At 49.0% G+C, this 23,516-nt stretch overlaps 2 protein-coding genes and 1 long non-coding RNA gene across 7 annotated transcripts; 2 read left to right on the top strand and 1 right to left on the bottom strand.

Annotated features, from left to right (window-relative positions):
* The first annotated feature begins 1,576 nt into the window (after positions 1-1,576).
* LOC309336709 (uncharacterized protein) lies at positions 1,577-10,457 on the top strand. Of its 3 annotated transcripts, none has more exons than XM_081852912.1 (4): positions 1,577-1,731; positions 4,439-5,259; positions 7,101-7,209; positions 8,579-10,457. In XM_081852912.1, exons 2-4 carry the CDS (start codon positions 4,456-4,458, stop codon positions 9,592-9,594), a joined length of 1,929 nt encoding a protein of 642 aa, XP_081709038.1. In that variant the 5' UTR covers positions 1,577-1,731; positions 4,439-4,455; the 3' UTR covers positions 9,595-10,457. The 3 variants fall into 3 exon arrangements, with proteins under 3 accessions (XP_081709038.1, XP_081709039.1, XP_081709040.1); XM_081852913.1 differs by lacking the exon at positions 1,577-1,731 and adding an exon at positions 1,890-2,169; XM_081852914.1 differs by lacking the exon at positions 1,577-1,731 and having other exon boundaries at positions 1,890-5,259; positions 8,582-10,457.
* A 2,099-nt stretch (positions 10,458-12,556) lies between these two features.
* LOC309337407 lies at positions 12,557-14,322 on the top strand. Its single transcript, XR_014154266.1, has 3 exons — positions 12,557-13,229; positions 13,693-14,007; positions 14,170-14,322. It is a non-coding gene; the product is annotated as an uncharacterized lncRNA (long non-coding RNA).
* Positions 14,323-16,947: 2,625 nt separating this feature from the next.
* LOC309337018 (uncharacterized protein) lies at positions 16,948-22,508 on the bottom strand. Of its 3 annotated transcripts, none has more exons than XM_081853642.1 (3): positions 22,064-22,508; positions 19,167-19,326; positions 16,948-18,430 (listed from the first exon to the last, which is right to left on the bottom strand). In XM_081853642.1, exons 2-3 carry the CDS (start codon positions 19,231-19,233, stop codon positions 17,250-17,252), a joined length of 1,248 nt encoding a protein of 415 aa, XP_081709768.1. In that variant the 5' UTR covers positions 19,234-19,326; positions 22,064-22,508; the 3' UTR covers positions 16,948-17,249. The 3 variants fall into 3 exon arrangements, with proteins under 3 accessions (XP_081709768.1, XP_081709770.1, XP_081709769.1); XM_081853644.1 differs by having other exon boundaries at positions 16,948-18,427; XM_081853643.1 differs by lacking the exon at positions 22,064-22,508 and having other exon boundaries at positions 19,167-20,329.
* Positions 22,509-23,516: the final 1,008 nt, after the last annotated feature.

Here is a 23,516-nt window from a genome sequence, read left to right as displayed (position 1 = left end):
TCTTAACCTGAAACTGTTCTTAACCTGAAGCACCACTTTAGCTAATGGGGCCTCCTGCTGCTGCTGCGATTTCTGTTCTCATCCTGAAGCAAGGTTCTTAACCCGAGGTACTATTTCTGGCTTAGCAGAGTCTGTAACCGGAAGCGTCTGTAACCTGAAGCGTCTGTAACCCGAGGTACCACTGTAGATAAAAGCAGGTGATGATTTAAAACCAAAACCCAATAAATCAATATCCCTGCAGTGCATACAATTGTGGGAAGGTTTCCGTTAGCAGAGTTAAACAATCCCCTTTATAGGTTTACACAGCGATCGGCTTGTTGCTGACTCGTTGGAGCCAGTGTGGTGTAGTGGTTAAGAGCGGTGGACTCGTAATCTGGGGAACCGGGTTCGAGTCTCCGCTCCTCCACATGCAGCTGCTGGGTGACCTTGGGCCAGTCACACTTCTCTGCAGTCTCTCAGCCCCACTCACCCCACAGAGTGTTTGTTGGGTGGGAGGAAGGGAAAGGAGAATGTTAGCCGCTTTGAGACTCCTTAAAGGGAGTGAAAGGCGGGATATCAAATCCAAACTCTTCTTCTTCTTCTTCTTCTACTAATAAAGATGCCTTCCTCGTTAAAAATCCCTTTGAATCCCTCTTAAAGAATACAATGGTACCTTTGATTAAGAACTTAATTCGTTACGGAAGTCCATTCTTAACCTGAAACTGTTCTTAACCTGAAGCACCACTTTGGCTAATGGGGCCTCCCTCTGTCGCCACGCCGCTGCTACACAATTTCTATTCTCATCCTGAAGCAACGTTCTTAACCTGAAGCACTATTTCTGGGTTAGCGGAGTCTGTAACCTGAAGCGTATGTGACTCGAGGTACCACTGTACATAGACGAATCTGATTCATGTTAACATGAAACTATTTTACTCTCAGATTCATTCTGGTTTACAGAACTGTACCTGAAGGCCGGCTGAGCTTACATAACAAGCAAACTGTACCAGAAAGAAGTTGGTCCTGGGGTGATTAAAACTGAGAAGTTATCTTTCAAAACTATCAGCAGCTGACAAACTGGTTGTCACAGCAACCGGTTAGAAGATGGAGGCTGTTGGTCAGAATGTTGCACTTGACTGAACCTTTGCATCCCACAATATGATCCCTGGGGTCCCTTCCAACTGCATGTTTGTTTTAGGTTAATCTTTTTTAAAAAACAAACAGAAAAAAACAGAAAATGGGGGGGGGAGCATTACAGGTGTCAAAGCACTGTTATACACGTCAAAGCAACAACCTGACACATCACAAGCAGCTGATAAAAGAAATAAATAGTAGATAAAAGCAAGTGATGATTTAAAACCAAAAACCAATAAATCAACATCCCTGCAGCTCATACAATATCCAAAACATATTAGTCAGGCCAGTAGGTTTATTATTCGTCCCTCTCTCAGGAAGGATGAGTTCAAAATCAAACGCAAAATTTTCATATAAAAATGGATTTATTGATTTTTCGCATGCACCGGAAAGGCAGGGCTACGTCACTCGCTGCCCCTCCTTTGAGAGACCGGCGAGGCCAAGCGGTGCTGAAAGAGTTAAGGTGGCCAAAGAGCTGCGTGGGCCTAGACAAGTCGCGGGAAAAACACGGGAGCAGGAAGTGAAGGCGAACCATAGAGAAGGGTTCTTTCTTCCTGGCTTCCTTCCTTCCTGCCCCGCCTCCTGCCTCCCACGTGGGGGAGGGGGTGCTGCCTTCCAAGGGTGAGCCTTAAGCTGGGGCTTCTGCATTGAAGGACAAAAGGCAGACGGGCGGGCGAGGAGGAGGAGGAGAAGCAAAGCCTTGAGATTGGGAAAATGGGAGCGGGGAGATGGGGGGGGGGTCCCCTGGGTGGGGGGGGGCGGAGGGATCGTGGGGGGTGGGGGTTGAAAATGCATATGTTCCTTTGCAGGTTAGGATTTGTGGGTTGTTTCAGTCACTAACCTTGCCCCCATCTCTAGCTGCTTATTTTCCTCTCGCAGGTTCCCAAATCAGGTTTCTGTGTGTTGTTCTTCTTCTTTTTTTAAGCGCAGCAGGCAGATGTTCAGCAGGTGAAGCGCGGAGATGTTACTAGTTGATCCTCACCGAAAGGGGCGTAGCTCAGGGGTAGAACATCTGTATTGCATGCAGGAGGTGCCAGGTTCAGTCCCCAGCATCTCCAGGTAGGGTTGTCCCTTGCCCCCAAACCCTCCAGAGCTGCTGCCAGTCCGTGTAGACAGTATTTAGCTTGATGGGCCAGTGGTCTGACTCCGTAGAAGGTACCTTCTCAAGGAAAGGGAGATTCCTGGGTCTTTTAGCCGTTGTGCAGAAGAGGGGATTTTTGACAAGTTTATTTAATTTTGTTTCTCGCTCCTTGGGGACAAGTTGCAAAGGAACAAAGGAAGCTGCTTATACCAAGTTGCTCCATCTGCCTGAGACTTGCCTACACTGACTGGCAGCAGCTCTCCCATGGTGCCATTTCTAGTCTTGCTCAAGGCAGATCCACTAAAGTGAACAGACATGACTAATCTAGGTTCATTCATTTGAGTGGATCTATTATGAGTAGAGCTTAGTTTGATGCATTCCAGGGTTTCAGGCAGGGGACACCCTCTCCCAGCCCTACCTGGGACCTTCTGCATGCAGAGCATCTGTCCTGCCTCTGAGCTGTTTCCTCCCTTCCCCTTTTAGTTGGATCAGTTTTGTTTTGAGGCTTCGATCGCTGTTGGCTTTTATGTTTTGCTTTTTTATATATTTGATGGCTGCGGTTAACCTTGAGGAAGAGAGGAAGCTGCCTTTTTCAGAATCAGGCCATTGGTCCATGCAGCTTCCATTTCAATCAGTGTTTAAGTTGCTTTGGGTTGCCCTGGGCAAGACAAAGCGACTGACAAATTTAATAAATCAATAAAACGAAATAGCTTGGTATTGACTGCAGTGAGCAGGGAAACAGAAGGCATCATAAGGTAACATTTCATGCCACTGCTGCACATGGAGACCCATAGGTCACATGCCAAGCACTGCCCTTCCGCAAGCTGTGCTGGTTCCGGTCAGCCCCTAATGTGTAACTGCAACAGGGAACCCACAGTCACTTTTACATCTGATCACCCAGTGATCTGGATGAGGAGCTGCACCTGTTGAACCCACCCTGTGAGAGGCTGTTAATAGCACAGGAGCGTTGCCAGAGAATGGAAATGCTGGTAACTTTCTTGCGGTTTCCATTTGCCACAACTTAAGAGACCGCCTTATCCCTTCTGTACCCAGCACATCGCTGCCGTCTGGAGAAAAAATCACTGCAAGTTCCAAAGATCTCAGAAGCCCACTGTCCATAAGCTCAGAGCAGGGCCTGTAGTGTGGCTGCCCCTGTTCTGTGGAATAGCATCCCTGTCAATCTGTACTTTGGGGAACTGTGGAAGACATTTTTATTCCAACAGGTTTTCCCAGCTGGATAAGGGGAGTCTTTACCACAAGTGTCTTCTTTGCTAGGGATTTTAGTCTTGTTATAAACCTATTTGTTAACTTCATCTGTTTTTAACTTGTTTTAATTGCCTTATACAGTAGTACCTCGGGTTAAGAACTTAATTTGTTCTGGAGGTCTGTTCTTAACCTGAAACTGTTCTTAACCTGAAGCACCACTTTAGCTAATGGGGCCTCCCGCTGCCGCTGCACGATTTCTGTTCGCATCCTGAAGCAAAGTTCTTAACCCAAGGTAATATTTCTGGGTTAGCGGAGTCTGTAACCTGAAGCATATGTAACCTGAAGGGTATGTAACCCGAGGTACCACTGTATATAAATCACCATGAGAGGGTGGTTCAGAAGGCGATGATGAATAAATCAGTGACAATAATAATAGTTAGCAACTCAAAGTTCTTCCTTAAATTAAATCTGTTTTCCAAGGTGGACAGGGTTTTAGATCACCAGTAGCTATGATAATCTTAACAGGAAAGTCTCTGTGTCCGAAATTGCATTCATTGCAGGGGGTTGGACTAGATGACTCTGGGCCCTCTCCAACTCTGTAGTTTTATTATTTGTAGATGCTGGAGAAGGAGGAATGGCTAGAGATTCTGCCTTGCTTGCGTAAGGTTCCAGGTTAAATCCCTGGCATGTCCAAATACGGCTGGGAAGGCCGCACCTGAAACACAGGTGAGCTGCTGCCATAGTGTAATTGTATATAAAGCAGCTTTCTATGTCCAGCTCCATTAGGCTTCTTATTGTTCTTTTTTATTACTAGCATAGAATTGTTGAGTTAAAGGGACCCCCAAAAGTCAGCTAGCCAAACCCCCAGGAACGCAGGAACCACAGCTAAAGAACCCCTGACAAATGGCCCTCCAACCCCTGCTTTAAAGAGAGCCTGCCACCTTCCGAGGTAGTCAGGCTGCTCATGGTAGGAAACCGAGAACCGGGCTCAGCTAGGCCTGATCTGGAGAGGTGATTTTGTTGCGTTCTTAACATTTCTAGGCCAAGAGAGGGAGAAGATGGCCGCCGTGGGAAGTGGCGCCGCGATGCCCTTAGCCCTTCCCTACCAGCCAGTGATTGAGCAAGGGCCTCGGCCCGGAGAGAGAACGGACGAGGAGGAAGACGACGCAGCAGGCCCCAAACCCGACAAGGACGTCAACAAAAGAGCCAGGAAAACCGTTCCGGCCAGCATGGCGGCAGAGCTCCTGCGATGGCCGGCGTCGCAACAAGTGAAGCAGGAGCCGGGCGACGGAATCCCGCAGAGCTGGGACGGTCCCTGGCAGGAGTTCCTGAAGGCGGTTCAGTCCCCGCACCCAGGCTGGGGCAACCCGCAGCTGCCCGCGGCGTGGGAGGAGAGCAGCAAGGCCTTTGAGGGAGCCGCCGATGCGTGGATGTGGCCCCGAGGGGACTGGGCGGCCCGGCCCTTCTCGGTAGAGCCGCAGGCAGCCCCCCAACACCCTCCGGAAGGCAGAGACAGGGGCGACGGCGCCAGCGGGAAGTTAAAGGCCGAGAGCTCGAGGCCGGGCCTGGTCAGCGCCGAGTCCCAGCGCCGGCGCTTCCGGCAGTTCGGCTACCGGGAGGCCGAGGGGCCCCGCGAGGTCTGCGTCCGGCTGCGGGAACTGTGCCGCCAGTGGCTGGAGCCCGAGCGGCACACCAAGGAGCAGATCCTGGAGCTGCTGATCCTGGAGCAGTTCCTGACCATCCTGCCGCCCGAGATCCAGAGTTGGGTGAGGGAATGGGGGCCGGAGACCTGCGCCCAGGCGGTGGCCCTGGCTGAGGGCTTCCTGAGGAGGCCCCGGGAGCCCAAGAGGTGGGAGCAGCAGGTGAGGCAGCTTTCCGTCCCTCAGGACTTTGGAGGGTGGCAGAAGCAGGGCCCCTAACCCCAGCGGGGAGAGAGCATAGCCATTGTGGCTCATAGTAGCCATCGACAGCCATCTCCTCTCTCAATCTGCCGAATCCTATTTTAAGTCTGTCTACATCCTAACATCATAGATTCCAACGTATTTGTTGTTTAGTCGTTTAGTCGTGTCCGACTCTTCGTGACCCCATGGAGCAGAGCACGCCAGACACTCCTGTCTTCCACTGCCTCCCGCACTTTGGTCAGACTCATGCTGGTAGCTTCGAGAACACTGTCCCACCATCTCGTCCCCTCCATCTTTCTCAGCATCAGGGTCTTTTCCAGGGAGTCTTCTTCTCTTCTCATGAGGTGGTCAAAGTATTGGAGCCTCAGCTTCAGGATCTGTCCTTCCAGTGAGCACTCAGGGCTGATTTCCTTAAGAATGGAGAGGTTGGATCTTCTTGCAGTCCATGGGACTCTCAAGAGTCTCCTCCAGCACCTTAATTCAAAAGCATTCATTCTTTGGCGATCAGCCTTCTTGATGGTCCAGCTCTCACTTCCATACATCACTACTGGGAAAACCATAGCTTTAACTATACGGACCTTTACGAGCGTATAAGATGACTTTTTAACCCCGGAAAATCCTCCAAAAAGTTGGGGGTCATCTTATACGCCGGGTATGGGTTCGCTGGGCAGCGGCAGTGGGCAACAGGTTCCGCGCCAGGAGGAAGCCGCCCGGTGAAGCCAGCTTAGCATCGCTGGGCAGCTTCACCAGGCAGCTTCCTCCCGGCGTGGAGCCCGCCACCCACTGCCGCTGCCCAGCGAAACTGCCATGTATAACACTGGGCATATAAACCAACTCCCCCAATTGGCAGCTGCCAATTTGGGGGGTCGTCTTATACGCCCAGTCGCCTAATATGCCGGAATCTACGGTACATAGCGCTGAAAGGTAAGTCTTGTCACATGCAGTCCATATGAGATTCTAACATAACATTTAGTGAATTTTCTGATGTTGACCATCCTTTTGAAGCAGAAGGCAGTGCGTCTGTAGAAAAGAGCGACTGAAGGTTTGGGTTGCTGCTCTCTGCATCTGTCAGTTTTTCAGTGTTGTCCTCCCAATTAATGTGGAATCTTGTGACCCTGGGGTTAGATGACAAAATAGTCCTCTGGAGCTTAGAAAAATCTGGTTTTACCGGAGGATTTTCTCTCAATTCTGTTTCAGTGTATTCACTGTTCACATAACAGCCAACTCTAATAAATTTTTGACCTCTGTGCAGGTGATTAACACAACTGTGACTCCTACAGCATCTGCATCCGGAATTAGTCCTGGATTGGGAGCATCTGCCTGAAATACAAACATGTGTCTTCCTGCAGGAACAGGGCCCAACGGAGGTCAAGAATTTATTGGAGTTGCAGCAACTCAAACCTTCAGTCCCTCCTTTCTCCAGACGCATTGCCTTCTGCTTCAAAAGGATGGTCAACATCAGAAAATTCACTAAATGTTATGTTAAAATCTCATATGGACTGCATGTGACCTGACTTACCTTTCAGCGCTATGTATATGTTAGGATGCAGACAGACAGCACAGAGACACACATACACACACACACACACCATCACCAGAAATGATTTCCCGGGAATTACACATTCAACATGTGAAGAATTTGTTTTAGAATCCTATTTTAATGCCAGCCAAGTTGGTGGCCGCTCCTCCTCCTTGTGGCAGGGAGTTCCGCAGTTTAACTCTGCTCTCTGTGTGAAGAAACCTTTCCTTTAGTCTGCCTTGCATCTTCCGCAAACCTTCTTTGTTCTCCCTTGTGGTTCTAGATCTCAAAGCCTTTTCAGGAAATGCCCAAGGCGGAGCAGGCTCCATCAGACGCGGGACTGTGGCAGCTGTACAGGGAAGCAAAGCAGGACAGCGATGGCAGCTCGATGGGTAAGTATTCCTCCTGCCTGTGCAGGGGGTGTGGTCTCTGGAAGGTTCCAAGGGCCAGTTAAAGGTGCGCAGAGGGCCACATTTCCCACCCCTGCTCTTTTGGTGAGTTATGAAGCCTTCTTAAAAAACAAAAAAAAGCCTTGCTTTTAATTTGCAATGGTAGTTCTCTTTTACTGATCACATTCTAACTGTTTTATTATAGTCTCTTGTTTTTATTGTATTTTACTCTTCTTGGGAACCCCTGCAGGGTGTTAGTTTTTCATCGCCTGAGGTTAAAAACCCCCACAGCATATCAAAGCTATCATAAATAAATATAACAGGGTACTCTGACAAAACACGGCCTAGGCCTTTGCCCAGTTTCACAGGACGGGTGCCACCACCGAGAAGGCCCTCTGTCTAGTTCTCTGTAACCTCACTTCTTGCAGGGAGGGAACCGCCAGAAGGCCCTCAGAGCTGGACCTCAGTGTCCAGGCTGGACGATGGGGGTGAAGAGAAATAAAATATATTTTATTTCTACTATATATTTTGGAAAGTTGTTTATCCTCTACTGATCTGGACACATTTGGATATCACAGCCAAATTTTGCACAAAATACCCGAAATTTTGAGCAGGGTGTTGTGTATGGATACCACAGGACGCCATTTTGAATCAAGATGGCAGGCTGAACCTTTCAAAAATGAAGACCTTCATTTTATTAATAATATTCTTCAGGTATACTGGGCCAAGGCCATTAAAAGCTTTAAAAGTGAGCACCAACATTTTGAATTGTGCTCAGAAATGTAGCGGGAGCCAATGTAGGTCTTTCAAGGACTGGTATTACAGTATGTGGTCTTGGCGGCCACTCCCTGTCACCAGTCTAGCTGCCGCATTCTGGATTAGTTGCAGTTGCCGGGTCACCTTCAAAGGTAGCCCCACATAGAGCACATTGCAGCGCATGCATCACTCCAGAGAGACAGTGTACGGGCAGGTATGGTCTCAGCCGGCATACCAGATAGAGCTGGTAGACAGCTGCCCATCCATGACATGCGCCTCCATGGATGGCTGGGAGTCCAAAATCACTCCCAGACTGCACACCTGGTCCTTCAGGGCACAGTTACCCCGTTCAGGACCAGGCCTCTTCTAAAGTCATCTGAGTTGGTGGTCACCACTTCCTCCTGTGAAACCAAGTTCCAAAGATGAACTGTGTGCCGCGTGGAGAAGTTATTTTATCTGTCCTGCATCTGTGAACGTTTATGCTGGATGAGATGGGTCATTGGCTTGGCCCAGCAGCCCAGTCTCTCCTTAGGTTGTATAAAGAAATCAGTTCATCATTCAGTTCTCTTATTTGCAAGGAATGACCGATGTGTCTCTCCCTTCTCTTAATTCCCAGCAGGCGATGGGTGGGCGAGCGAGAATGAAGAAGAGAAACCTCGGATGAGATGTTCTGAGAAAACTGGGCCTTCCGGGTCGTACGGAGAGAACCCTTTCCTATGTCCTGAGCAGTTGGGCTCCTTTGAAAACCAACACAAATCAGAGAATCCACACGACGTCCCCTTGGGAGACGGGGAGTGCAAACCGGTAGCCTGTCCGGGAGTTGTCCCAAAACTCGGCGACCTTGCAGCTCAAGAGAGGATCCACAAGGACCGGAGGAGGAAAGTGTGCACCGAGTGCGGGAAAGCGTTTGGCCGGAGCTCTGACCTCCTTAAACACCGGAGAACCCACACGGGGGAAAAACCTTTCCAGTGCCTGCACTGCGGGAGAAGCTTCAGCGACCGCTCCAACCTCATCGCACACCGGAGAATCCACTCAGAGAAGAAGCTGTATCAGTGCTTGGACTGCGGCAAGAGCTTCTGCCAGAACTCTTACCTGGTCCGCCACCGGAGGACCCACACGGGCGAGAAGCCCTACAAGTGCTCGTACTGCGGCAAAGGGTTCAGCGACAGCTCAAACCTGGTGGTGCACAAGAGGACCCATACGGCCAGCGACAAGCCCTACCGCTGTCCGGATTGCGGGCGGAAGTTCAGCGAGCCCTCGCTCCTAGGCCGCCACCAGCGGATGCACGCCAAGGAGAGGCCCTACAACTGCTCGGACTGCGGGAAGACGTTCCGCCACCGCTCGGATCTGGTCCGCCACCGGAGGACCCACACGGGGGAGAAGCCCTTCAAGTGCCTGGACTGCGGCAAGGGCTTCAGCCAGAGGTCACACTGCAGCACCCACGAGAGGCGGCACACGAGGCAGAAACTGTACCCGCAGCACTTGGAGGGCGGGAAAGGCTTCAGCCTGGCCGAGATTGGACTTCCCGCGAAGGAGGAAGCGGCGGAAGCGGCTCAAAGGATCGCTACGCAGAAGGACGTAAGGGTGGGGCATATGTGTGTCCTTCTCCACACCGAGTGGGGCTACTTATAGCGCGAGGTAATTTGACACGATGGGACTTTCCGGTTTTTGTTTTGTAAATGGCAAAGTGCATTACTTCAAAATGTGGCGAGCCAGTCCTGCTGTGTTTGAAGGCCTTTTCCTCTGCTCCTTCTGCTGAGTAGGCCCTGGACCTCTGCCCTCAAGCTCTGCCCCTGGCTTATAATCTGCCTTGTTTGTGAAAAAAGCCTGTTTGCTTGGTACCGATTCTTAACACGCCCCGAGCAACTAGCATGGACGTTTTACGAAAACGGCTTTTCGCTGCCGTTTTCCACAAGTGACTAACTCAGCCAATCTCCCGAGTATACTTATTACTTTGTGTTTGTGGACTACTAACTTTTGCCCAATGTATCTGCCGAAATTGGGATCTGACAAAGAATTCTGCCTCCTGTTGATGAGTTTGGTTTTTTAAAAAAATCAAAGCAAGTTTCTAGTCATCATTTGTGCCAAGATAGGTTTGAAAGTTTATATGCGTACAAATGATATTTGGAGGTGACTCGGAAGCCAAAAGAGGGGGTCGAGCGAGTGGGGCTTGAGTGGGATTCACAGCAGTGGCTCTCTTTCCCCCCTTCTCCCCATGTCCAAAACAGACTAAAGAACCACTGGAATTCTGGGAAAGTGCCCCGGGCACCTTCCATGTAAGGGGTTACTCCTGCTCGTTTTGCTTGTGCTGAACTTCTTATGGTCTGAGCAAGGAATCTTTCATGGGGGTGGGGAGATGTGTCCTTTGGAAATGGGACTTTACGGAAAGGCAGTGGATTTTTTACAAGGTGGGGTAGGTAGAATGCTTTCCTGTGACCAACCGCCTATCCTGTCTTGGTGGCGGTGGCTGCAAAATAAATCCTGAATGAAGTAAACATTCACATGAGGGTTGGCTTTATTCGCCGCGAGGAGAAATAAGGGAGTTGGTAGCAAGCATTGTCCTGATGTTATGGAATGTTCGCCAACAGTCCCCTTGCGGAGGGGAAAGGTTCGATTATTATTATTATTATTATTATTATTATTATTATTATTATTATTAGAATTTATATACCACCCTATACCTGGGGGTCTCAGGGTGGTTCACAGAATAAAATCAAGAAATAAAACCACAGAATACATAATAAAAATAAAAAGAACAACCCAGTAGCCCCCCCACCCACCGACAAAAAAACACATTTTAAAAGGGCATAGGATGTAAATCAGATCAACCAAAGGCCTGGTTAAAAAGAGACGTTTTTGCCTGGCACCTAAAGGTGTACAATGAAGGTGCCAGGCGAACTTTCCTGGGGAGATCATTCCACAGATGGGAAGCCACTGCAGAGAAGGCCCCATTCTCGCCTTGCCACCCTCCAAACCTCTTGAGGAGCTGAGAGACGAAGGAGGGCCTCAGAAGCTGATCTCAGGGTCTGGGTAGGTTCCTTGTCCAGATAGGGGCGTAGCTGGGCCACCAGCCTAAGCTGATGGAAGGCACTCCGGGCCACTGTGGCCACCAGGCCTCCCTGTCTGGCCAAGCCATGCTCGCTTGCTCCCCGTATGTCATGCATGACGCCAAGTGTGGGGAAGGTTGAGTCGTGGCCCTTTCATAAAGCAACAAGAGGGCAGAGAGTTGAGGCTTTGGTACATTGTGCTGTGCAAAAATGGGTCAAGGTGCTATGAGAGGATTAGCCTGTCCACCTGTCTACATGGCCTGTGGGGAAAGAGAGAAGGATCTGGCCCATTGTCTGCCTCCGGTCCCCAACCCCTGCTAAACCCAGTTGGCTGGAAGCCCCACTGAACACAACAGGGACTCCACACCCACACCAGCCCTCATGCTGCCTTCCCAAAGCTGGTTATTTGAAGGGCCAGGGTCCTAGAAGCCTCCCACTTCCTTCCCAAAGCTGGGGAAGCACTAACTAGGTTTGGGGAAGGAGGTGGGAGGCCTCTAGGACCTCCCTGAATCATTCCGGCTGCCCCTTTTGCCATTTTCCCCAGCTCTGCAATATCCCCTTGCCCCTGTCAGAATGGGGAAAGTTGCACTCAGGTTGAGCTGGGGGGGGGGTTCCTGCTGGGGCATCCATCTGGTGTGACATTTCTTCCCCACTCTTCTTTGCCAGCAGGGGAGATTACAATTTTAAATTCTGTATTAAAGATAAAACAAAACAAATTCCTTCCAGTAGCACCTTAAAGACCAACTAAGTCAGTTCTTGGTATGAGCTTTCGTGTGCATGCACACTTCTTCTTATTGGTTTGCAATATATTGTATTAAAGATAGTTAAAGCACATCACCACTGCAGGAATACGGTGGGCCCTGGAAACAGGGTGGGCCCTCACACTCAGTTTGGGTCAATATCTGCTTTTCAGCACCGCGATATACCGATCTATCACAATGTTTGGAACCAAGTAAAGGTAAAGGTACCCCTGCCCGTACGGGCCAGTCTTGACAGACTCTGGGGTTGGTGCGCCCATCTCAAGAGGCCGGGGGCCAGCGCTGTCCAGAGACACTTCCGGGTCACGTGGCCAGCGTGACAAGCTGCATCTGGCGAGCCAGCGCAGCACATGGAAACGCCGTTTACCTTCCCGCCAGTAAGCGGTCCCTATTTATCTACTTGCACCCGGGGGTGCTTTCGAACTGCTAGGTTGGCAGGCGCTGGGACCGAGCAGCAGGAGCGCACCCCGCCGCGGGGATTCGAACCGCCGACCTGACGATCGGCAAGCCCTAGGCGCTGAGGCTTTTACCCACAGCGCCACCCGCGTCCCTATGTTTGGAACTACGTAGCGGCAAATAGTAGAGCTGGGCTATATCTGGCTTTCAACTTTGTGATATATCACCAGCTAAACATCACGATATTCCGATATATCACAATGTCTGGAATAAGGATGGAGCCATGGGGATGCAGTGGCTGGCTTCACAATTTTCCCACGTTTTTGCAGAGCATGCCATGGTTTGCAATATATTGCCAGGTAAAAACCTATGAAACCAATATCACGATATGGACTCCAAACTGGTTTTGGAGGTTATATCGCTCAGCCCTAACACATATCATGATTCACAATATATTGCCAGGTCAAAATCTATGAAACTGATACAGTGGTACCTCGGGTTAAGAACTTAATTTGTTCTGGAGGTCTGTTCTTAACCTGAAACTGTTCTTAACCAGAGGTACCACTTTAGCTAATGGGGCCTCCTGCTGCCACGCTGTGGCTGAGCAATTTCTGTTCTCATCCTGAAGTAAAGTTCTTAACCCGAGGTACTATTTTGGGGTTAGCGGAGTCTGTAACCTGAAGCGTCTGTAACCCGAGGTACCACTGTATCACAATATGGACTTCAAACTGGTTTTGGACGATATATTAGCCAGCCTACACACACTTCTGGTGTCACAGTCCAGGGAAAAAATGGTGTATTCATTCGCCAAAAGCTGCAATGAAGGTACCAGATGCACTTCTGCTGGGAGGGAATTCCACAACTTGGGGGCTGCCACAAAGAATGCCCTCTGCTGGGCTGCCACCATCCCCGAACTTCTGACGGAGGCAAAACTATACCTCAAGGTCCTCTCTGCTGATCTTAAAACCCGAGAGGGTTTCGGGAAGGAGGCACTCTCAGATATTGGGGGCCTATGGCATTTAGGGCTTTAAAGTGAGCATCTTGAATTGGGCCCAGGAATGAACATGTCGGGATATCAAGCCCATATCAGGAGGAACTGGCAACACTCCCAGGCACCCGGCATGATTCCCTGTTGACCTCCCTGGCTGCATTCCCCAGCAAGACGCAGGCAAGGTCTCTAAAGGCGATTCTTCTCAAACGTGAGAACACCCCCCCCCGCTTCCCTGCCCCCTGGCAGGGGAAAGAGATAGACAGAAACGTATTTACATGCCTTTATTTCTGTCTTTGCAGCGTTACAAAAAACATGACTGCTCTCTTCAAACTCCAGCAGTGTAGAGACAAACACTTCCTGTACTTACGGGACAGGAACAAACAGAAGAGCTCATATTACACTCTGAGCTAATTCCGGTGCTTCGCACTGTGAGCTGACTATCCCTCTGTTTCCCACGGACAGTCCCAACATTCCCATCTTGTTTACTTTTCAAGCTAGCACTTTGCAGCTGCATTGCATCCATATCGTAACAGAACAGGCAGGCAGTACTTGTGTTCTTCCAGCGGCAAAGGCATAGGGTCCCTTTGCCAACAGACTGCAGTATAGTCCCAGATTCACAGAGCTGCATTTGGAAGGGACATCTAGTCCAACCGTCTGCAAAGCGGGAAGCAAGAGTCATTCGCCTGCTGTGCAAAGAAGCACAATGTGCTACTGGAGGAGGACCAAGCATGGCGTCCTCTTTTGACAGTCTCCTCGCTCACCTGGGTGAAATTCCAAGTTGCTCAGGGTGACCAGGCAAGGACCCATAAAACCAAGGCGGGGGTCAGCATTTAACTGAAACACCAGGCCAAAAGTAAATAGATGATAGATAGATGATAGATAGATGATAGATAGATAGATAGATAGATGATAGATAGATAGATAGATAGATAGATAGATAGATAGATAGATAGATGATAGATATAGATAGATAGATAGATAGATAGATAGATAGATAGATAGATATAGATGATAGATATTTAGATAGATTGACAGATAGACATACAGACAGATGCCTTCTCCATCCTTTTTCCTACAACCCAAATCTTACAACAGCTGCCCGATAACCCACAAAAGAATTGGCTGTGCTTCAAACTAGATTGCCTTCAATTCTTTAATAGCACCATTGTCAATAGTAAAGGTAAAGGGACCCCTGACCATTAGGTCCAGTCGTGACCAACTCTGGGGTTGCGGCGCTCATCTCGCTTTACTGGCCGAGGGAGCCAGCGTACAGCTTCCAGGTCATGTGGCTAGCATGACTAAGCCGCTTCTGGCGAACCAGAGCAGCGCACGGAAACGCCGTTTACCTTCCCGCCGGAGCGGTACCTATTTATCTACTTGCACTTTGAGGTGCTTTCGAACTGCTAGGTTGGCAGGAGCTGGGACTGAGCAACGGGAGCTCACCCCGTCGTGGGGATTCGAACCGCCGACCTTCTGATTGGCAAGTCCTAGGCTCTGTGGTTTAAACCACAGCGCTACCCGCTTCCCTGTTGTCAATACTGACAGGCAAATGGAAAGTTACAGAGCGCTAAGCAGGGACTTAATAATATGTAACTTGATTATTCAGTCTTGTCAGCATGGGATGCAGAGGGAAAAACAAATATTTGCATGTGTATATTTGTGTTTTTAGTGAGGGAGGGGAAAATAATTTTGTAACGGTAACTTCCCAAAAAAGAAGAACAGATCATGTACCCACAAATAATCTTGCTTGATTTCATACTGGCAGGTGGTGGGGAGAGAAAACGGGGCTCAGAGGATATGCCCCCAAAGGACACCCGTCCTCTGACCACACACACTTGAGGCCCATCTCTTGACTGCTTCAGGGTGGACTTCAAGCTTGACCCTAGGCAAAACACCCTATGCAGTATTCAATTATTCAAAATATTGCATTGATGACATACCTCGTCCACTGCAGACCTTACCTGGGGCAGGGGGAACTAAACCAACTGCGATCCCGACAGTAGGAAGTGAGGGACTGCAGGCCTGATCCTTCTCCTAACAGCCCCCCCCCCCCCGTTGACAGGTAAGTAGGACCACCCATTTGTCAATCATTTGATACAATCATGGTTCCAGGTGATAGGCCAGTAGGCAGTTTCCACCCTCCTGTTGAAGTTGGAGGAGTCAAATTAAAACAGCAGGATTTAACCCTCCTTGTTAATTCTTGGGGTTCCCTGCAGGGAACTGGTGAGTGCAGCCTACCCAGCAACATCCAATCCCCATTGATGGGGCAGGCAGGTTAAATCCTGCTTTCGGCAGGGTCGATTTCCCCCCTCCCCTCCATTTGCCTTTGCCCCAAGAAAGAAAATAGATGCTTGAAATGTGAACACGGTCAAAAAGTCCTACTTTATCCAAGAGGCTTAAGGATAGAGGTGGCCTTGCCGTGAGGAACATAATGAGTCGAGACCATTAGAAACACAGAACCACTGGAGGGGGACCCCGAGGTTCATCTAGTCCAACCCCTGCAATGCAGGAATCTTAACTGGGGGGGGGAAAGGTTAAGTCCAGTCAAAGGTGACTGGTGTTGCGGCGCTCCATCTGACCTCTGCTTAAAAAACCTCCAAGGAAGGAGAGTCCATCTCAGTGTTGTCAATACAGACTGGCAGCGACTCTCCAGGGTTTGGGGGAGAAAATCTTTCCCGCCTTCTGCACTCAAAGCAGATGCTCTGTCACTGAGCTACGGCCCTTCCTTGAGGGACTGATTTTGAGTGCCACCCGGGGGGGGGGTGTAATTTTGCCTTAAAAAAATAAAAAGCTTAAGGTAAAGGTAAAGGGACCCCTGACCATTAGGTCCAGTCATGGCCGACTCTGGGGTTGTGGTGCTCATCTCGCTTTACTGGCCGAGGGAGCTGACGTACAGCTTCTGGGTCATGTGACCAGCATGAATAAGCAGCTTCTGGCGAACCGGAGCAGTGCACGGAAACGCCGTTTACCTTCCTGCTGGAGTGGTACCTATTTATCTACTTGCACTTCCTGCTTTCAAGCTGCTAGGTTGGCAGGCGCTGGGACCGAACAACAGGCGCTCACCCCTTCGCAGGGATTCGAACCGCCAAACTTCTGATCGGCAAGTCCTAGGCTCTGTGGTTTAACCCACAGCGCCACCCGCGTCCACTATCTTAGCTTAGCATGGTTTTAACTGCGGAGTAAAGCTGTAAGAAGCTGCAGACTCTCTCTACTGTCCCACTGAAGAGCACAGGGTGTTCCATGCAGGCTTCCTAGAGTGGCTACTCTGTGATGATGTCATCTTGAGCAAGGTGCCGCCTCCTTAAAGAAAAACGCTCTAGGAAGCCTTCAAAGAAAGTACTGTAAGTGCTGAGCAGAGCTGTCTGAGAATGGCTCTGCTACCATTTCTGGAAGTGGCCAACCAGTTACAGAATAGTGTTTATGGGTTGGGGGCTGGAGCACGACATAATTTTGCCTCTCCCTTGTGCATAATCAGGACAGATTCCTGACTGACACTCTGCCCGGGCTTGATGTAACCGCCTCATCTTATTGACACCAGCCCAGACCTAAAACGAGTTAGAAGTAAGTCCTGTTAGTTTCAAGGAGCATCTGAGAAATTGCACCTTGTCTTGTGTCAGCGGTGGGATTTTGTCCCCGCCACACTCCTGCGTTCCATTGTTGTTGTTGTTTTTGTTTAAATTTTTTATTAGGTAATTCAACAAAACATATTATCTTAAAACATATCATCCTTAATTTCCCCCCTCATTTCCCCCCCTCCCATAAACAACCCGCCCGTCCCTCCAACTTCCCTCAGTTCCAAGCTCTGGTTTCTCCACAAATGCCATTCTCTGCATGTTACAGAATTGCATAAGTCCTTAATTTATTTAACTAATGACTATCAATAAAAAAATTGTGAGTGTTTATTCAAAGCCTGCCAAGGAGTCCAATTCATTTTGTTGCGTCTTTAGGTACTTTGTAAAAGGTTCCCATTCCTCTTTAAAGTCACAGTTAACCTTGTCCCATAGTTTATGTGTCAATTTTGCTGGTTCTGCATAGTCCATCCGTTTCTCTTGCCATAATTCTTTAGTCGGGATTTCCTCAGTCTTCCATTGCTTGTCAGTTGGCTTTCAGGTGGATTTTCTGATGTCTGATAAGGTGCGAGCTGGCGCTGAAGCTCCTCCCGCACTCGGAGCATTGGTACGGCTTCTCCCCGGTGTGGACGCGCTGGTGCCTTACGAGGTGCGAGCTCATTCGGAAGTGCTTCCCGCAGCTTGGGCAGGCGTAAGGCTTCTCGCCGGTGTGGGTCCTCTCATGCGCCAGGAGGTCCGAGCTCTTGCTGAACATTTTCCCGCACCAACACTTGTAGGGCTTCTCGCCCGTGTGCGTCCTCTCGTGAGCGATCAGCGTGGATTTCTGGCTGAAGCTCTTCCCGCACTCGCGGCACGGGAACGGCTTCTCCCCGGTGTGGGTCCGCATGTGGGTCACGAGGTTGGAGCTGGCGCAGAACCTCTTCTCGCAGTGAGAGCACTTGAACGGCTTCTCGCCCGTGTGGATTCTCTGATGTCTGATGAGCAGCGTGCTGGACGTGAAGCCTTTCCCGCATTCGGGGCACTGGAACGGGTTCTCGCCCGTGTGGCTCCTCGTGTGCGTGACGTAGTGCGACTTCTGGATGAAGCCCTTCCCACACTCGGAGCATCTGTACGGCTTGGCCCCCGTGTGGATCCTCTGGTGCCTGGTGAAGTCTGAGCTCAGGCTGAAGCTTTTCCCGCACTCCCAGCACTTGTACGGCTTCTCCCCGGTGTGGGTTCTCTGGTGTGCCGTCAGGTGGGAGTTCTGGTTGAAGCCTTTCCCGCAGGTCAGACATTTGTACGGCTTCTCCCCCGTGTGGATTCTCTGGTGGCGGATAATGTCGGAGCTCACACTGAAGCTCTTCCCGCACTCGGAGCACTTGTACGGCTTGTCCCGTTTCTTACAGCTCCTCCTGCTGATCACAAAGTCTGGCCTCCAGCTGTGGCCTTCGCTGCCCTCCTGGATCTCTCCTGGGGGGATTCTCTGTTGTACTGTAGATCCACCAACTCCTTCGTAGCCACCCCAGAAAGGAACAGGGTTTCTTTCTCCCTCCGAAGGGCAGCTTCTCTGCTGTGTCTCCAGTCCCTGGTGAGGATGAAGAACCGCTCCTTTTGTAACACCCTGGGGTGGGCTCACTTCGCTCCGTACAAATGTGGGCTCCTCCAATCCTGTGGGACACTCCGTGGGAAATGTCTGCATCCTCCACTTGCGGAGAGAGTCACTGCCTGCTGGAAGAAGGAGAGAACTGTAATGGTGTTCAATTTGTCCTTGTGATACAGTGATACCTCGGTTTTCAAAAGTAATAGTAGTAGTAGTAGTAATAATAATAATAATTTATTATTTGTACCCCGCCCAGTGGCGTAGCGTGGGGGGTGCAGGGGGGCCGGCCGCACCGGGTGCAACATCTGGGGGTTAGGGTTAGGGGGCGCAAATCCACGGGTTAGGGGGTGCAAATTACTTGCCTTGCCCCGGGAGCTGACAACCCACGCTACGCCACTGACCCCGCCCATCTGGCTGGGCTTCCCCAGCCACTCTGGGCAGCTTCCAACAAAGATTAAAAATACATTAAAATGTCACACATTAAAAGCCACTTCTCACAGTTTTAACAGCTCCTAAACTTTGGCCGAAATCTGCTTCCTGCTCTTACGGACATAAGAAATGACCCTAAACTGAATCAGGCCGTTGTGGTCCCTCAACCTCATTATTGTATGTAGTGTCTGTGGCATCAGCTCTACAGAGTTTCAGACAGGGAACTCTTTCCTAGTCCTACCTGGAGATGCCAGGGGTTGTAATCTGGGACCTTCTGGGGCTTCAGAGCTCCATGCAGACTTTACATTACAAGACTGGACTATGTCTCCTGATTCTATGGAGGGATCCCTTTTCCTCTGGTTAGAACTCGCTCCCCACCCCTGCCTTTGGCCTGCTGCAGCACAGCACTTATTCATGTTTTGCTTTATTGCATACCTCTTTCAGCGTGAAAGACATGCTGTTGGGGATCCACAACGGTGGTCTCCTCATGGTCCTCTTGCATGACTTCCTTGCGTGGGCTTCTCTGCTCTTGTGGAGATCCAAAAGGAACTTAGGTTGAAATGCAGGGCAGCTTATCCGAGGACGAGTGCAGCTCCTGAAACAGTAACCTGAAGGTCATCCTTGCTGTTCCCTCCCCTGTCCACCCCTCCTCATTGGCTAGGTTTCAATGATGTCACAGAATGTTCACAGAGACTTATATTATTTTATTGGCTGATCTTCAGCCAAAACTCTTGGGAGTAGATTATAGGGGTAAAATACTGAGGGGAGGGGGGGAATATATCAGAGGCAAGACAGATGAAATATTCCAGGATAAAACATCCACAGACGGAGACAACCGCCATCACCCGGCTAATGTAGGAAAACCGCTGCAACGACCTCCCTGATAGGCAGCCATCCAGCCTCCATTTAACTACTTCTAACAAAGGCAAGCTTCTATGCTGACTTCTGCTTCAGAACAGAATATATTTATACGAATTCTTCAAACTTACACGACCCCTTAAAAATTTGGTAAGGAACCAAATGTTACATAATACTGTTTTATAATTTATGATAATTTAGAATTTAAATGTATTATCATGTAATGTTTGATACTTCCCGCTGATGAAGGTGAATACATTGAAACAGGGCCCTGTCCTGGTTTCTGATCCATAATTGACTTCTGCCTTCTGCTCAATGATTGAAACTAAGATCTTCACGTCAAATCTTACTATGGACTAACATGAACTTATCTCTACTCATAAACTCTTATATTTAATACAGTAACGAATTATTGTGTTATACATATCCTTATGAGTTTGAGTTTGTAATCTCTGTTTGAGTTTGCAATCCTTGTCAGAATACATACTTTTGAATGGATTAGTTTTTGTTACAATTGATTATTGATTTGCAAGTAGGGACCACTCCCACTTTTGAAACTTATACAGTGGTACCTCAGGTTAAGTACTTAATTCGTTCCAGAGGTCCATTCTTAACCTGAAACTGTTCTTAACCTGAAGCACCACTTTAGCTAACGGGGCCTCCTGCTGCCGCCGCGCCGCTGGAGCACAATTTCTGTTCTCATCCTGAAGCAAAGTTCTTAACCCATGGTATTATTTTTGGGTTAGCGGAGTTTGTAACCTGAAGCGTATGTAACCTGAAGCGTATGTAACCTGAGGTACCACTGTGAATTGGAATAGAGTCTGTGGGTAGGTTGAGTTAGTGTAGCGAAATAAGCTGAGTCAGACAGTTAGGGGGTAGGAAGACAAGTAAATATCTGAGAGGTGGTTTAGTGAGTGAGAGCAGGTAGCAGAAGTTATAGGTCTGGATAGGCACCCCATGATTTTAATTGACCGAAACCGTTTATGAAACCACACGCTTCTTAAACTGCAATAAATAAACAGAAGTTTATGTTCCAATTTAACCCTGACTGGACTCAGTATGGTACCAGGTAGGGCCTGGGTGGTGGCAGTGAGAAATAAAGTGGTGGCACAGGGATCAATAGATGGTGAAACGTCCGGGGACCCTGAGTGATCGCCACAGTCCCTACCTGAGAAGTTAATGGATTATGCAGAAATGGCAAAAATGACCAGAAGAGTCAGAAATCAGGAAGACCAAAATTTTAATAAGGAAAGGGGGAAATTTCTAACTTATCTTAAAGACCATTGTAAACAGATAAAATCGTTAGTAGGATTGGAATATCGCTTGTAGTTTAAGGTTGAATTCTGGACATAACGGAAGAGGCAAAGGATCTGGAGCAGCCTTTCTCAACCTGTGGGTCCCCAGATGTTGTTGGACTACAACTCCCATCATCTCTAGCTAGCAAGGCCAGAGCTCAGGGATGATGGGAGTTGTAGTCCAACAACATCTGGGGACCCACAGCTTGAGATTCTGGAGTATCATAAAAGATACCCATAAAAGATGGGAGGAAACGATTAACAATAGGACCCACAAAGGGGAGGATGGAAGTCCAGGAGATTCCTAGGAATCTTGTTTTATTATTATTTATGTTTGATATATCTCTGTAAAATTTTAATTTGAAAAACCAAATAAATTGAGTTACAGATAGGTAGCCGTGTTGGTCTGCCATAGTCAAAACAAAACAAATTCCTTCCAGTAGCACCTTAAAGACCAACTAAGTCAGTTCTTGGTATGAGCTTTCGTGTGCATGCACACTTCTTCAGATACACTGAAACAGAAGTTTCCAGACCCTTCTATATAGTGAGAAGGTGGGGAGGGGTATTACTCAGAAGGGTGGTGGGAATGGGTGATTGGCAGATAGCTGTGATGAGCCTGTTGACGACTCTTAACGACTGCAATAGGTCTTTCACCTTTTCACCCCTTGCTTTTTCCTGTAAGACCTATTGCAGTCGTTAAGAGTCGTCAACAGGCTCATCACAGCTACCTGCCAATCACCCATTCCCACCACCCTTCTGAGTAATACCCCTCCCCACCTTCTCACTATATAGAAGGGTCTGGTGACTTCTGTCTCAGCGTATCTGAAGAAGTGTGCATGCACACGAAAGCTCATACCTAGAACTGACTTAGTTGGTCTTTAAGGTGCTACTGGAAGGAATTTGTTTTGTTTCAAATAAATTGAGTTTACTCCCTGCAGAGTTCCAACTTCCCAGCAACCTTTAAGAGACTACAGTGCCCAGAATTCTTTGAGAATTATGGGGGGTGGGTTTCAGATGCAGTTTGCGCTCAGCCTGAATCGGCCTCCGCCCCGTTCCTAAACAAACTGGGAGCAAGAGGGGTTGCATGCAGTAGGGCAGGGCCATCGGGGGCCCCTAGGGCCCACCTTTTGCTTGCAAGAGCTGAACAGCAACACCCCCCTCGCCATGCATTTAACTCACCGCTCCTTTGAGATCTGCTCCTGCCCTTCAATTCGGCTGCCCGTCCTGCAAGCAGCTAGTCCTCTGGGTCAGAACCAGTTTCCAGGGGGAGCAGCCCAATGGCAGAACAGGAAAGGGCACCGGTATTTACACACCGCCAGCAGCCTCCTTCAAATACATATTTATGAAATCTCTGTGTTTGTATTTGTGTGCGGGGTGTTGTCCTCCAAGCCTCTCTAGGCTTCCCAGCTCTGTCACTTTAACCCCTTCCAGTAGCACCTTAGATACCAACTTAGAAATGGGAGTGCCTGATCACCTCATCTGTCTCCTGAGAAATCTCTATGTGGGACAAGAAGCTACAGTTAGAACTGGATATGGAACAACTGATTGGTTCAAAATTGGGAAAGGAGTATGACAAGGCTGTATATTGTCCCCCTGCTTATTTAACTTAAATGCAGAATTCATCATGTGAAAGGCTGGGCTGGATGAATCCCAATTAAGATTGCCAGAAGAAATATCAACAACCTCAAATAGGCAGGTGACACAACATTGATGCCAGAAAGTGAGGAGGAATTAAAGAACCTTTTCATGAGGGTGAAAGAGGAGAGCGCAAAATATAGTTTGAAGCTCAACATCAAAAAAACTAAGATCATGGCCACTGGTCCCATCACCTCCTGGCAAATAGAAGGGGAAGAAATGGAGGCAGTGAGAGATTTTACTTTCTTGGGCTCCATGATCACTGCAGATGGTGACAGCAGCCACGAAATTAAAAGACGCCTGCTCCTTGGGAGAAAAGCAATGACAAACCTAGACAGCATCTTAAAAAGCAGAGACATCACCTTGCCAACAAAGGTCCATATAGTTAAAGCCATGGATTTCCCAGTAGTGATGTATGGAAGTGAGAGCTGGACCATAAAGAAGGCTGATTGCCAAAGAATGGATGCTTTTGAATTATGGTGCTGGAGGAGACTCATGAGAGTCCCATGGACTGCAAAAAGATCAAACCTCTCCATTCTTAAGGAAATCAGCCCTGAGTGCTCACTGGAAGGACAGATCGTGAAGCTGAGGCTCCAATACTTTGGCCACCTCATGAGAAGAGAAGACTCCCTGGAAAAGCCCCTGATGTTGGGAAAGATGGAGGGCACAAGGAGAAGGGGACCACAGAGGACAAGATGGCTGGATAGTGTTCTCGAAGCTACCAGCATGAGTTTGACCAAACTGCAGGAGGCAGTGGAAGACAGGAGTGCCTGGTGTGCTCTGGTCCAGGGGGTCATGAAGAGTCGGACACGACTAAACGACTAAACAACAACTACAAGGTTTGTTCTTGGTATGAGCTTTTGTGTGCATGCATGCACACACATGAAAGCTCATACTAAGAACAAACTTAGTTGGTCTCTAAGGTGCTACTGGAAAGAATTTTTTTATTTTGTTTCGACTACTACGGCAGACCAACACGGCTACCTACCTGTAACTT

Source organism: Podarcis erhardii (assembly GCF_964252035.2).
Source record: "Podarcis erhardii genome assembly, chromosome: 2".
In the NCBI taxonomy this organism is placed as follows: Eukaryota; Metazoa; Chordata; class Lepidosauria; order Squamata; family Lacertidae; genus Podarcis; species Podarcis erhardii.
The sequence above is the reverse complement of the archived record's forward strand: the minus strand, read 5'-3'. Positions and strand labels throughout refer to the sequence as shown.

What these genes read in the sequence shown, in the direction of transcription:
- LOC309336709 (XM_081852912.1), top strand. Translation starts at nt 4,456, where the DNA reads ATGGCCGCCGTGGGAAGTGGCGCCGCGATGCCCTTAGCCCTTCCCTAC. An exon ending in CCAAGAGGTGGGAGCAGCAG is followed by an intron (nt 5,260 to 7,100) that starts GTGAGGCAGCTT and finishes TTGTGGTTCTAG; the next exon opens with ATCTCAAAGCCTTTTCAGGA. An exon ending in CAGCGATGGCAGCTCGATGG is followed by an intron (nt 7,210 to 8,578) that starts GTAAGTATTCCT and finishes CTTAATTCCCAG; the next exon opens with CAGGCGATGGGTGGGCGAGC.
- LOC309337018 (XM_081853642.1), bottom strand. Translation starts at nt 19,233, where the DNA reads ATGCAAGAGGACCATGAGGAGACCACCGTTGTGGATCCCCAACAGCAT. An exon ending in TGTCTTTCACGCTGAAAGAG is followed by an intron (nt 18,431 to 19,166) that starts GTATGCAATAAA and finishes TCCTTCTTCCAG; the next exon opens with CAGGCAGTGACTCTCTCCGC.